The 14,217-nt window shown below is 42.6% G+C and overlaps 3 protein-coding genes across 3 annotated transcripts; all 3 read right to left on the minus strand.

Annotated features, from left to right (window-relative positions):
* Nucleotides 1-579: 579 nt before the first annotated feature.
* LOC146627895 (beta-1,3-galactosyl-O-glycosyl-glycoprotein beta-1,6-N-acetylglucosaminyltransferase 3-like) lies at nt 580-1,848 on the minus strand. Its single transcript, XM_085359232.1, has one exon. The coding sequence runs from the start codon at nt 1,846-1,848 to the stop codon at nt 580-582; it is 1,269 nt and encodes a 422-aa protein (XP_085215358.1).
* An 8,693-nt stretch (nt 1,849-10,541) lies between these two features.
* On the minus strand, nt 10,542-11,801 carry LOC146627896 (beta-1,3-galactosyl-O-glycosyl-glycoprotein beta-1,6-N-acetylglucosaminyltransferase 3-like). Its single transcript, XM_085357439.1, has one exon. The coding sequence runs from the start codon at nt 11,799-11,801 to the stop codon at nt 10,542-10,544; it is 1,260 nt and encodes a 419-aa protein (XP_085213565.1).
* A 924-nt stretch (nt 11,802-12,725) lies between these two features.
* Nucleotides 12,726-13,994, minus strand: LOC146627897 (beta-1,3-galactosyl-O-glycosyl-glycoprotein beta-1,6-N-acetylglucosaminyltransferase 3-like). The gene has a single exon (XM_085357440.1). It carries the CDS (start codon nt 13,992-13,994, stop codon nt 12,726-12,728), a length of 1,269 nt encoding a protein of 422 aa, XP_085213566.1.
* Between the last annotated feature and the right edge of the window lie 223 nt (nt 13,995-14,217).

A 14,217-nucleotide genomic window follows, 5' to 3' on the forward strand; every position in this document is an offset into this window, starting at 1 on the left:
TTAACTACCTAGTAATTGCAAGGACAAAATTTGAGAAACCTCTGTTTAAATACAATATAAAAAAAATACAATACAAAAACAATACACTTAAAAAGAAAAGATTTGAATTTCAAATGATCTGTTGTGAAAGTTTAATAGACATACTTTAAGCAATGTTTTTCACCTTTGCGTGTCTCTTCTGCCATACTTGAGCTCCACTAGATGGCACTGCAATTACAGGTTTCACTGACAAGAAACTATTAACAGCTCTACAAGAAGGCTTGAAAGAAGTACCAAAAATGACAAGGAACAGTGACAGCCACGGGATTTTACATTTACATGACTGACATTTTAGTATAAATTATTGCTGATCTGAAAAAATCTAATTCTCCATAGTTGTTGAAAAACCAAGGCATTAGACCCCTTTGCTTTGTTACAACACCTCCCAACATTCTTATCTTTTTAACCACTAAAGGCAAAAATAAAACTCAGGATCTTCTACGGGTGTAACTTAGAAAGGACTTTCTACTTACAACAAACAACGCAAACTTCACTTATAATGAATGACACTTTTAATTCATTGTAAGTATTACTCAATGGTCACATTTTCCTAGTGGACAGTGGATCATGACCTAAAGCTTTGAAACGCAGCACTGATTCCAGACACCTTATGGCAACATCATCATCCTCTGGATCAAACTTATTTGCAAACAGGTGGTGTTGTTTCAGGAGCCATGGGAGGTCACCCGCTCCATACACACAAACAGATCTTCTGTAAACACCAGTGCATGGGTAATATGGGGCTCCCTTATTCATATCTCCTGCTAAATACGACCACTTCACTGCCCGAGCCAAAGCTAGCATGTCTGACATGTCATACTTCCCATTTTGGGGCATTGACCCAGGAACAGAGGGCATCCTCTGCAGGGTGGCCCACAAGTGCTCATCAGGGCTGTATGTGTCCTTCTCCCACTCCAGGAACTTCTGAACCTCTCTGTCCTCCATCACATGTTCCACAAAAGCTCTTGTGACCACAAAGTAGGCATTTCCTGAGAACATGGGGATGCTGATTGGTGGGGCACTTTTCCTCACATTTGTGTTGATAACACTCTTTGTGATATTGTGGTGATACTGCCAACGACCTTTCTTGTAGCCAGAAGTCACCTCGGACTCCATGCTGTTCCTCCCATTGAGAAGCTTCAGTGCCCTCACCATCTCTCTGTTTGTTTTGATGGGGAAGTCTGTCCCACAGGTGTTAAGCAGGTACCTCCAGTTGATGTGAGTATTTAGCAGATCTTTCATGCAATTCAGATCTGCCTGTACTCTGAACCACGAGGCATATACCACTCTTTCTAATTTACTGGCTACAAACACATTAGGAAAGCATGAAGCAATCGCAGCCACAGCCTTCATGAATGATGCAGAGGAGTTCTGGTCCACGTGTACACAGTAAATGTTCTGAGGAGCATAAACAGCTCGTAGAAGCCGCTCAAACATCTCAATCTTGTCATGGATCACCATGGAGTATGCAATGGGGAAATCTTTCTCTTCCTCACTGAGAGGAGCTGTGATGAAACCTCTTTTTTCAATGTAAGCCTGACAGTTCACTGTTGCATTAATGTAGAAGTCCTCAGAAAAAACATTCTTCTTTTTCTTGGATGACAGAAGCCTTTCTAATTCACCTTCCTTACCTTTCACATCACCAGTGATAATAGTCGAACAACCAGGCAGATCAGCTGAGAACTGAGGAGGTATTTGCAGATCAGACGGTGACTGTTCAGAGCCAAATCTCCAAAGAGCAAAAGAAAGGAACAAAACCATCAAGGTAAGAAAAAGATTTCTTAACATACGACCCTTTGTAAAATACATATCCTTGTTTGAAAGGGACTGCCGCACAGGTGACTTTGTCTTCAGTGCAGGTTACAATTCGACTAAATGGTGAGAGGCTGCACCGTGGGGAGGTGTGTCAAGCTAAGGCGGAGACAATAAAAACATTACCTGGGAGGTTATGCCTATTACATCTATTTCTTTTGTCCCCATGATAGATCAGAGAAAACCGACTCATAGTGTATTAAAACATCTATATTTCTTTTTATTCAATCATCTTCCGGAAGAGAGAGACCCCTGCACAGCCCAAACGCCAGTTGCAGGATCTCTAACATTAGAATCATAAACTATGTCTCATATATTATTTTGGTACTTTACACGTCACACAGTTTCGATACCAACATTCCTCATATGGCAAAGTTCCACTTTTCTGTGTCTTATCTATTAATATGCCTGTGCACTAAAACTTCCTGTGCAGCTTGCAATAACTTCCCCTTTCTAAGGTCTGTCTGAACTTAGTTTCACTCTGTCTGTTGCTCATACTCTACAAAAAACATGCAGTTTCTTGTCAGCCTGTGACCTAGTCTCAAAGCTGGCCTTCTTTTCTACATAAAACAATCTAATGAGCAGATACGCATTAAAAAATATCTCTCTATTTCTTACAGCATCAGTAGTGCTGATGTCACTGATACACCAGTGCAAATTCAAACAGATGATATTTTCAGGATGATAGTTTATAACACGCTGGTGTGTTTCAAGGTGTACTGATAGCATCAATTAGAAAAGATTTTATTTCTATTTACAATAAATCATGCAAGTTTCACTTACAAATTTAATATCAGGTTGAAAAAAATATATACATTCACACAAACTTGTAACTTTTCAGACATTACTCACGTGGTCTAAGAAATGGTAATATACTGTACAGATACGGGCACCTCATATAGGAAATATTCACCTTAAGTCGAAAGAAACCTACCAAAACAAATTAACTCTTCATTCTCTTTTGATCATTAACCATTTTAACTTTGAATACTTGTCCGTCTTGATACTGTGCATCCATGATACATACCTCAGTTAGGGTGAGCTCTAGATGCATCTGAGGCATTAACATTTTGATCATAAAATTAAAAAAAAAAACTCAAGAAAACAATGGCACAGTAACAACCACAGGCTTTTACATATTACATGACTGATATTTTAGTCGATGTTTCTCAATAGCTCAGTTATTTATGCTGCATGGCTTTTGGACCCTTGCTTCATGTAACTCCATTTCTCTGCCTTCCTGTTTCCTCGTCACCTCACTAAAGGCAATGAAAAATTCTTAATATAAATCTTTATAATAATTTATTTAAATCTCAAAAACTACATATCAATGCCATGATATTTACTTAAATAACTCGAATATCACAAATTACACTTTTAAATCATTGTAAGTATTAGTCTGTGCCTGGGTCCTCGTCACAAAACATGACATCACTGTTTTGTACATTTAAACACAATTTAATCCCCACATTTGTGAAAGAAATGCAAAACACTTTTTTGAAAAGTCTGTAGCAAAACCATCAAATCTGATAAAGGTTATTTAAATGCTGGAAAAGAAGAATGAATTGGAATATTAAAAAAAATACATATCCTAACCTTAATTACTGGGGGAGAATAATGGATGATGCTCATAGTGAGTAAAAAGTAAACTGACTGCATTTTTTGGATACATAAAAAAATACTCCCAAAACAGAATAAAAATATTACAAATAAATTATTAGAAAATATTAATAAAAAACTATGAAAGTGAGGCAACTTTGCCTGTGGTAGAATGTATATAATGTATGAAAAAATCTTTACTGCTGATACTAATTTTACTAATTTAATAATTCTAATTTTGTGTTGTAAGATTTATGAGTTTCATACATTCATAGTGGTACTTGGGAGAGCTTGACATTTTATCAGGTGGTACACACTGTAAAAAGTTTGAGAAACACTGATAAGTGTATGTGTGCTTTTGGAAAACATTTAAAGCTGCAGTACAGAATCTTTTGAAACAAGCTTAAAACATTTTTAGAATAGAAACAGAGCACTCTGCTTCTCTCTACAGCTCCTCACTCCACCAGGGCTGTTTGGCACTTTCTGATAGTGTGCAAATGTGATGTACGTACTGCGGCAGTCATACAGACAACCGGATGGTCCAAAGGTTGGCCTACCTATTACTGGCTGAGGTTTAAGTAGAGTTGTGGCTGAACCACATAAAAATATATCATTAATTTTAATCTCCCCAATCAATGATAATGTTATGTTGGTTTTGCAGATTCTGCATAGCAGGTTTAATATAGGGGGAAAACAACTTCCAGATTGTGTGAGTAAAATCAGGTTTTTTCTCTTTGTCAGTTTAACAGTTTCTGTTGTGCCTGTCACTGTTCCCTGTCTGTCTTCTTACCCGGTTCTTCCTGACCTTGTACTTTCTCCTCATGTTCCCCTCTTTCCTCTCTCCCTCTTTGGACTGACAATCTTACACAAATAGATTATAAACAATTAGATGAAAAATTAAATTAATATGAAACAAATACTGTAGATCATTGGTTAAATGATCACCAAGCAATATTTGTTTGTGCAGACCTGCCATAACTGTGGGGGACTAGCCCAACCGGAATAGTATGGTGGGGGGAGTTTTGTTCTTCCGGTGCGGTCTGTGTGTTTTGTCATGTGCTGGAGTACGCATTAAAAGTTTTACAGCGGACGAACATCGAGAGTGATTATTGGCTCGTCGCATCACACGAGAGTGCTACATGGTGTCAGAAGACGGTACGGACGTCACGCCAGCGCGTATGTTTATATCCCTGTCGGGGTACCGCACTGCTTATTGTGCGCTGTGTCGGATTAGCCGCTAAAGAAAAAACAAAAAAGAGAAAAGAAGTCGCCCCATCATGGCGGACGGATTTTGCAGACCTGACCCTCTGGTTTTTGATGAGAACATTGCCGAGAATTGGCGTGTTTTTGAAAGGGAGTATGATATTTTCATCGCCGCAGCTCACTCTGACAAGCCGGCAAAGACAAGGGCTTACATTCTCCTGAATATTGCTGGACCAGACGCCATTGAACGAGAACGCTCGTTCGTTTATGCTCCTGCCATTCGCGCAGCTGGTGCAGATGGAGAGATACTCACTGCTGCTGAGTCCAGAGAGGATCCAGAGTGTTTGAAGGCAAAATTTCGAGAAATCTGCAATCCTCAACACAACAGGACGATGGAAAGATATAGATTCCACACCAGAAATCAGAAGCCAGGTGAGACACTTGAATCATTCATCGGTGATTTAAAGATCAAGGCTAAATGTTGTCACTTTGGGGACCTCACTGACAAGATGCTCAGTGATCGTATCGTCTGTGGTGTCATTAGCGACACGTTGAGAAAGGCTCTGCTAAGAGACAGCGAGCTAACACTTGCTAAAGCTATCTCGGTGTGTCGAATACACGAAATGACTGAAAAAAACAGCAAGACACTAGCAACACAAGCTACCAGTGTCGACGCAGTAAAGCCCATTCTGAACAGCAAGCACAAGCCTAAGCCCCTTTCATTCCCACAGACTGTCACCAATTGCTCCAAATGTGGAGGCAGCCAAGCGAGACAAGTGTCCAGCATTTGGACAACAGTGTCACAACTGTAAAAAAACTGAATCACTACAAAAGTTGCTGCAAGTCTAAACCACGCAGCCATCACAGAGCCCCTAACAGACAGACTGCAAGGCGGCTTGTGAACGAATTAACAGTGAGTGAGCCACCACTTCAAGATGAAACGTTTTACGTGGATGGTGTAGAGCTTGACAGACAGATTGACTGCATCCACGCTAAAGCTAATAAAAAAGATGAGGGATTTGTCACAATACACATAAATGGCGTGCCCACAGAGATGAAAGTAGATACGGGAGCGAAATGCAATGTCATGTCACTCAAGACTTTCGAAACAGTGAATGGCAGAAGACAGACTGTTAAACAAGAGAATCCTGTGAGCCTTGTTACCTATGGAGGCACGAGAATTCAGACCACTGGAACTGTTACACTCCCTTGTTGCTTAAAGAAGCAGTGTCACACGTTGCCTTTCTTTTTGGTGGATAGAGAAGTGCAACCGCTGCTAGGATTTCGAGCATGCATGGAAATGGGCATTGTGAAAATGAGCCCTGAGGTCCACCAGATCAGCACAGAAAGCAGCACAGATTTCAGCTCCCACATATTCACACAATACCATGACCTGTTCAGTGATGAACTGGGGGAACTTCCAGTCACATACTCAATGATACTAGACCCTGATGTACAGCCTGTCGTCCGTCCAGCCCACCGCATCCCCGTCGCGATGCAAGAAAGAGTCAAAGCTGAACTTGAACGCATGCAACGCATCGGCGTTGTAACACCAGTCACCGAGCCTACTGACTGGGTGTCCTCAATGGTGGCAGCACACAAGAAAGACAAGCATGAGATCAGACTGTGCATAAATCCAAAAGACCTCAACACAGCACTGAAAAGACCCCATCACCCAATGCGCAGCGTTGAGGAAGTGGCAGCACAGATGTCAGGAGCGACAGTGTTCTCAGTGCTAGATGCAAAAAAACTCCTTCTGGCAAATACGGCTCGTCGAGAAATCCTCAATGCTGACCACATTCAGCACCCCATTTGGGCGATACAGGTTTCTGCGGATGCCCTTTGGTATCAACTCAGCCAGTGAGGTGTTCCAGCGCTCCATGGAACAGCTGTTTGCCGGTTACCCGTGCTCGGTCATTGTGGATGACATCATCATCGGAGGACACAGAGTGGCCGAGCATGATGCCAACCTGAAAAAAGTGCTGACACGTGCTCGAGAGATCAAACTCAGGCTAAACCCTGACAAGTGCAAATTTCGCCTAGATCAAGTGTCATATGTGGGCCACATCTTCACAAGGGACGGTCTAAAAGCAGACCCCTCCAAAACCACAGCAATAGGAGCAATGCCGGTGCCCATGGATGTCACGTTGCTACAGCGCTTCCTCGGTATGGTTAATTACCTTGGGAAATACATACCGAACCTTAGTGAGATTGCCGCACCCCTAAGGAAACTAACCCACAAGGAGACTGCGTGGTGCTGGTTCCCACAGCACCAAGAGGCTTTCGACCACCTCAAATCATGCCTCTCCAGCCCGCCAGTATTGGCGTATTACAACGTCAAGGAGCCAGTCACACTGACATGTGATGCATCATGCTATGGGCTGGGCGCTGCGTGTTTGCAAAATGGCAGACCGGTGGCCTTCGCCTCGCGTGCTCTCACTGACACAGAGACGCGATATGCTCAAATAGAGAAGGAGCTCCTCGCCGTGGTGTTTGCCTGCACAAAGTTCAAAGATTATGTCTATGGCAAAGCAACAATCATTGAAACTGACCACCAGCCCCTGGTGACCATAATGAAAAAGCCAATCCATGCCGCCCCTGCCCGGCTCCAGAGGATGTTACTGCGACTACAGAGTTACGACATCAGTCTGGTCTACAAAAAGGGGAAATACATGTATCTAGCCGACACCCTTGCAAGAGCCCCGCTCGCCCCGCTGTCACGCTGCCTGGTCGAACACACTGATTATGAAGTGATGACAGTGAGCTACATCTCCACTGCTCGCCTGGAGGAGCTAAGACAGCACACAGCACAAGATGATGTGCTACAAGCGCTCAGCACAGTCATTCAGCGAGGGTGGCCCAGCAGAGAGAGCCAAGTACAGCCCGCTCTGGCTCCGTTTTTTCCATATAGAGATGAGCTCAGCATGGAGGATGGGATCATCATGAAAAGCCACAAAACTGTCATTCCCCAGTCCCTGCACAAAGAGTACATCAACATCGTACACAAAGGCCATCCAGGTACCGAAGCAACCAAGCGCAGAGCTAGGAGTGTCATTTTTTGGCCAGCAATGTCAAAAGACATCGCAGAAGAGCTGCTCTCTTGCACTGTGTGTAACAGCACTAAGACACATCAGCAGAGAGAACCGCTACAACTGCACCCTGTTCCAGACCTCCCATGGTCAACGGTGGCTGCTGACATTTTTACCTGGCATGGAAAACAATACCAGGTCCTTGTAGATTCCTATTCAGGATGGATTGAGATTGACCTTCTCCGTGACTTGACCACAGCAGCGGTCATTTCCAAGCAAAAGAGACACTTTTCAGTTCATGGCACACCGCACACGCTCCTCACTGACAATGGCAGACAATACACTAGTCAACAGTTTGTTGATTTCGCAAAACAGTGGGACTTCACCCATTCAACCAGCAGCCCAGAGTTTCCACAGTCAAACGGTCTTGCTGAGAGAGCAGTGCGAAGTGCAAAACAGCTCATGGAAAAATCTCACCGAGATGGAACCAATGTGTTTCTTGACCTCCTAAATCTTAGAAACATTCCCCGTGACACACAACTAGGCTCCCCTGCTGAACGCCTCATGTCTCGTCAGACACGCGCGGGCATTCCTGTGTGCAGCAAGCTGTTGGCACCCATTGCAAAAGACACAGGACAGATCCGTGACCGACTTCGCGACAAAAGACTCAGACTGAAGCGTCACTATGATAAGTCCAGTCGCACGCTACAGCTGTTGCAAGAAGGACAAGTGGTCCGCGTGCAGACAGAGAAAGGCTACGACAAGCTGGGAATTGTGGAAAGGAAGAGCAAGGAGCCACGATCCTACATCATTCAGGTCGATGGAAGAACCTACAGGAGGAATCGCCGCCACATCCTCCCAGTGGCAGAACCGCCTCCACCACCACTCCATGACTATGACCCTGAGTGCCAGGACACTAACCATTCTACAATGGACAGTTCCACACTCACACCGCAATCACACACACGCTCAAACGAAGATTCACAAAACACATCCTCTCCTCAGCCCCAACCTGCTGTGCAGGTGCCCGGCCAGAACATTGTGAACCAGACACCATACACTACACGTGCAGGTCGCATCTGCAGACCCAACCCAAGATACACGTAAATGGAAAACACTAGGATACCTTAGGTGTAATCAGTTTGTTGTCAGTATGTTGAAATATGATGCTTTCTATTTGCATTTTTCATAATTGCTGTTATGTTAAGGTGTGGGGTTACTCCGAGCAAAAAAACATTGTTAAGTTAAAGTTGTGTTAAGAAGCACTGTTTAGAGACTTGTGAGTGAATTAGTTTTGTTAGGTGCTACCAGCTAAATGGGGAGGATGTAGATCATTGGTTAAATGATCACCAAGCAATATTTGTTTGTGCAGACCTGCCATAACTGTGGGGGACTAGCCCAACCGGAATAGTATGGTGGGGGGAGTTTTGTTCTTCCGGTGCGGTCTGTGTGTTTTGTCATGTGCTGGAGTACGCATTAAAAGTTTTACAGCGGACTACTAACAAAAAGTCCTAACCAAACCACATGCATATCTAATAAAAGATATAAATATTGAAACACTGATCGAACATTATTGCTGATTCACGGATCATTTGATTTTACAAGTTTACCTGAATGTGGCTCCTTTTTTTGAAAAAAACTTTCTTATATCCATTGTGAACCTGGCTGTCTCTCTGTACACACAAACACTGATTCAGTAAGGACATCTCCTGGTTTCATCTTCATGTTTCCCTCTCCCCACATACACAAACCGATATCATGACCAGCAGCTTTTACAGCTGTGGCTCCACCGAACATCAGCTGATACTAGAAATTAATATTAAATAAATGCTAACAACAGCTGATCACGCTTAAACGTCCTGCCGTTGTTCAGCGTGACCTCCGCTGGTCTCAGCAGGTTTCCCCAATCTTATAAACAGTACATTGCATAATGACTGCAATTAGCACCACTGAAGGAACAATGGGCTGGGAGGGCAGTTCCTTGATTATTAATATGCGATGAGTTTATACGATTCGGGAAAACCTGCAGTCAGAGGGTCAGAGATTTCTGGTCCACGTGTACACAGTAAATGTTCTGAGGAGCATAAACAGCTCGTAGAAGCCGCTCAAACATCTCAATCTTGTCATGGATCAACATGGAGTATGCAATGGGGAAATCTTTCTCTTCCTCATTGAGAGGAGCTGTGATGAAACCTCTTTTTTCAATGTAAGCCTGACAGTTCACTGTTGCATTAATGTAGAAGTCCTCAGAAAAAACATTCTTCTTTTTCTTGGATGACAGAAGCCTTCCTAATTCACCTTCCTTACCTTTCACATCACCAGTGATAATAGTCGAACAACCAGGCAGATCAGCTGAGAACTGAGGAAGTATTTGCAGATCAGACGATGACTGTTCAGAGCCAAATGTCCAAAGAGCAAAAGAAAAGAACAAAACCATCAAGATAAGAAAAAGATTTCTTAACATACGACCCTTTGTAAAATACATATCCTTGTTTGAAAGGGACTGCCACACAGGTGACTTTGTCTTCAGTGCAGGTTACAGTTTGACGAAATGGTGAGAGGCTGCACTGTTTCATTACATAAAGAAGTATCTAAAACTAAGGTGTGGAAAACCTAAAAAAAAATCCGAGACCGTTTTTGCCTGTTGCATAGTTGAGCATCAACACTACTAATGCCGCTGACAGAGTAGTGTTAAATGCAATCAGATAACATTACCAAGAAGAGCGAGTATAATGAAGTTGTTTGTTTCAGGATCTTCTACGGGTGTAACTTAGAAAGGACTTTCTACTTACAACAAACAACGCAAACTTCACTTATAATGAATTACACTTTTAATTCATTGTAAGTTTTACTCAATGGTCACATTTTCCTAGTGGACAGTGGGTCATGGCCTAAAGCTTTGAAACGCAGCACTGATTCCAGACACCTTATGGCAACATCATCAACCTCTGGATCAAACTTATTTGCAAACAGGTGGTGTTGTTTCAGGAGCCATGGGAGGTCACCCGCTCCATACACACAAATAGATCTTCTATAAACACCAGTGCATGGGTAATATGGGGCTCCCTTATTCATATCTCCTGCTGAATACGACCACTTCACTGCCCGAGCCAAAGCTAGCATGTCTGACATGTCATACTTCACATTTTGGGGCATTGACCCAGGAACAGAGGGCATCCTCTGCAGGGTGGCCCACAAGTGCTCATCAGGGCTGTATGTGTCCTTCTCCCACTCCAGAAACTTCTGAACCTCTCTGTCCTCCATCACATGTTCCACAAAAGCTCTTGTGACCACAAAGTAGGCATTTCCTGAGAACATGGGGATGCTGATTGGTGGGTCACTTTTCCTCACATTTGTGTTGATAACACTCTTTGTGATATTGTGGTGATACTGCCAACGACCTTTCTTGTAGCCAGAAGTCACCTCGGACTCCATGCTGTTCCTCCCATTGAGAAGCTTCAGTGCCCTCACCATCTCTCTGTTTGTTTTGATGGGGAAGTCTGTCCCACAGGTGTTAAGCAGGTACCTCCAGTTGATGTGAGTATTTAGCAGATCTTTCATGCAATTCAGATCTGCCTGTACTCTGAACCACGAGGCATATACCACTCTTTCTAATTTACTGGCTACAAACACATTAGGAAAGCATGAAGCAATCGCAGCCACAGCCTTCTTGAATGTTGCAGAGGAGTTCTGGTCCACGTGTACACAGTAAATGTTCTGAGGAGCATAAATAGCTCGTAGAAGCTGCTCAAACATCTCAATCTTGTCATGGATCACCATGGAGTATGCAATGGGGAAATCTTTCTCTTCCTCACTGAGAGGAGCTGTGATGAAACCTCTTTCTTCAATGTAAACTTGACAGTTGACTGTTGCGTTAATGTAGAAGTCCTCAGAAAAAACATTCTTCTTTTTCTTGGATGACAGAAGCCCTTCTAATTCACATTGCTTGCCTCCAGGGATAAGAGCCAACTTACCAGGCAGATCAGCTGAGAACTGAGGAAGTATTTGCAGATCAGACGGTGACTGTTCAGAGCCAAATCTCCAAAGAGCAAAAGAAAGGAACAAAACCATCAAGGTAAGAAAAAGATTTCTTAACATACAACGCTTCTTAAAATACATATCCTTGTTTGAAAGGGACTGCCGCACAGGTGACTTTGTCTTCAGTGCAGGTTACAGTTCAACTAAATGGTGAGAGGCTGCACTGTTTCATTACATAAGGAAATATGTAAAACTAAGGTGTGGAAAACCGAAAAACATTCCTGGAATATTTTACAGTTTGCAGAATTGTATTCAACTCTACTGATGACACTGATAGACCAGATGACACTGATAACATTACCAGGATGACAGGGTTTAAGGCAGTTGTTTCAAGGCATTCAAACGATGTAAATTAGAAAAGATTTTCTCTTTCCAACAAACAAGTTTAACTTACAGTATATGACCAATTCACTGTTTCACAAGCACGACTTTAATATCAAGTTGAAAAAAAAAAAACCCATATACATTTACACAAACGTGTATGATCTGTACTGTTTCACGTCTCTAAGAATTTCCATTATACAGATACAGGCACTTCATAGAATAAATATTCACCTGAAGTCAAAAGAAACATACCAAAGAAAATTACTGCTGCGTTCTCTTTTACACATTAACTATTTTAACTTTGACTACGTGTCCGTCTTGATACTGAGCATCCCGAAACATTCCTCAATTACTCTGAGCTCTAAATGCATCTAAGAATGACTAAAACGGATGTTTCATTACATAAGGAAGTCTGTAAATCTAAGGTGTGGAAAACCTAAAAAATATCCGAGACCATTTTTGCCTGTTGCATAGTTGAGCATCAACACTACTAATGCCGCTTTTAGAGTAGTGTTAAATGCAATCAGATAACATTACCAAGAAGAGCGAGTATAATGAAGTTGTTTGTTTCAGGATCTTCTACGGGTGTAACTTAGAAAGGACTTTCTACTTACAACAAACAACGCAAACTTCACTTATAATGAATTACACTTTTAATTCATTGTAAGTATTACTCAATGGTCACATTTTCCTAGTGGACAGTGGGTCATGGCCTAAAGCTTTGAAACGCAGCACTGATTCCAGACACCTTATGGCAACATCATCATCCTCTGGATCAAACTTATTTGCAAACAGGTGGTGTTGTTTCAGGAGCCATGGGAGGTCACCCACTCCATACACACAAACAGATCTTCTGTAAACACCAGTGCATGGGTAATATGGGGCTCCCTTATTCATATCTCCTGCTAAATACGACCACTTCACTGCCCGAGCCAAAGCTAGCATGTCTGACATGTCATACTTCCCATTTTGGGGCATTGACCCAGGAACAGAGGGCATCCTCTGCAGGGTGGCCCACAAGTGCTCATCAGGGCTGTATGTGTCCTTCTCCCACTCCAGAAACTTCTGAACCTCTCTGTCCTCCATCACATGTTCCACAAAAGCTCTTGTGACCACAAAGTAGGCATTTCCTGAGAACATGGGGATGCTGATTGGTGGGGCACTTTTCCTCACATTTGTGTTGATAACACTCTTTGTGATATTGTGGTGATACTGCCAACGACCTTTCTTGTAGCCAGAAGTCACCTCGGACTCCATGCTGTTCCTCCCATTGAGAAGCTTCAGTGCCCTCACCATCTCTCTGTTTGTTTTGATGGGGAAGTCTGTCCCACAGGTGTTAAGCAGGTACCTCCAGTTGATGTGAGTATTTAGCAGATCTTTCATGCAATTCAGATCTGCCTGTACTCTGAACCACGAGGCATATACCACTCTTTCTAATTTACTGGCTACAAACACATTAGGAAAGCATGAAGCAATCGCAGCCACAGCCTTCATGAATGATGCAGAGGAGTTCTGGTCCACGTGTACACAGTAAATGTTCTGAGGAGCATAAACAGCTCGTAGAAGCCGCTCAAACATCTCAATCTTGTCATGAATCACCATGGAGTATGCAATGGGGAAATCTTTCTCTTCCTCACTGAGAGGAGCTGTGATGAAACCCCTTTCTTCAACGTAAACTTGACAGTTGACTGTTGCATTAATGTAGAAGTCCTCAGAAAAAACATTCTTCTTTTTCCTGGATGACAGAAGCCTTTCTAATTCACCTTCCTTACCTTTCACATCACCAGTGATAATAGTCGAACAACCAGGCAGATCAGCTGAGAACTGAGGAAGTATTTGCAGATCAGACGATGACTGTTCAGAGCCAAATCTCCAAAGAGCAAAAGAAAAGAACAAAACCATCAAGGTAAGAAAAAGATTTCTTAACATACGACCCTTTGTAAAATACATATCCTTGTTTGAAAGGGACTGCCACACAGGTGACTTTGTCTTCAGTGCAGGTTACAGTTCGACTAAATGGTGAGAGGCTGCACTGTTTCATTACATAAGGAAATATGTAAAACTAAGGTGTGGAAAACCGAAAAACATTCCTGGAATATTTTACAGTTTGCAGAATTGTATTCAACTCTACTGATGACACTGATAGACCAGATGACACTGATAACATTACCAG

This window comes from Diplotaxodon limnothrissa, linkage group LG7 (assembly GCF_057381915.1).
Source record: "Diplotaxodon limnothrissa isolate DT_005_m linkage group LG7, D_limnothrissa_male_GT1.1, whole genome shotgun sequence".
NCBI lineage: Eukaryota > Metazoa > Chordata > Actinopteri > Cichliformes > Cichlidae > Diplotaxodon > Diplotaxodon limnothrissa.

Excerpts from the sequence above, each read along its gene's own strand:
- LOC146627895 (XM_085359232.1), bottom strand. The coding sequence starts at position 1,848 with ATGTATTTTACAAAGGGTCGTATGTTAAGAAATCTTTTTCTTACCTTG.
- LOC146627896 (XM_085357439.1), bottom strand. The coding sequence starts at position 11,801 with ATGTATTTTAAGAAGCGTTGTATGTTAAGAAATCTTTTTCTTACCTTG.
- LOC146627897 (XM_085357440.1), bottom strand. The coding sequence starts at position 13,994 with ATGTATTTTACAAAGGGTCGTATGTTAAGAAATCTTTTTCTTACCTTG.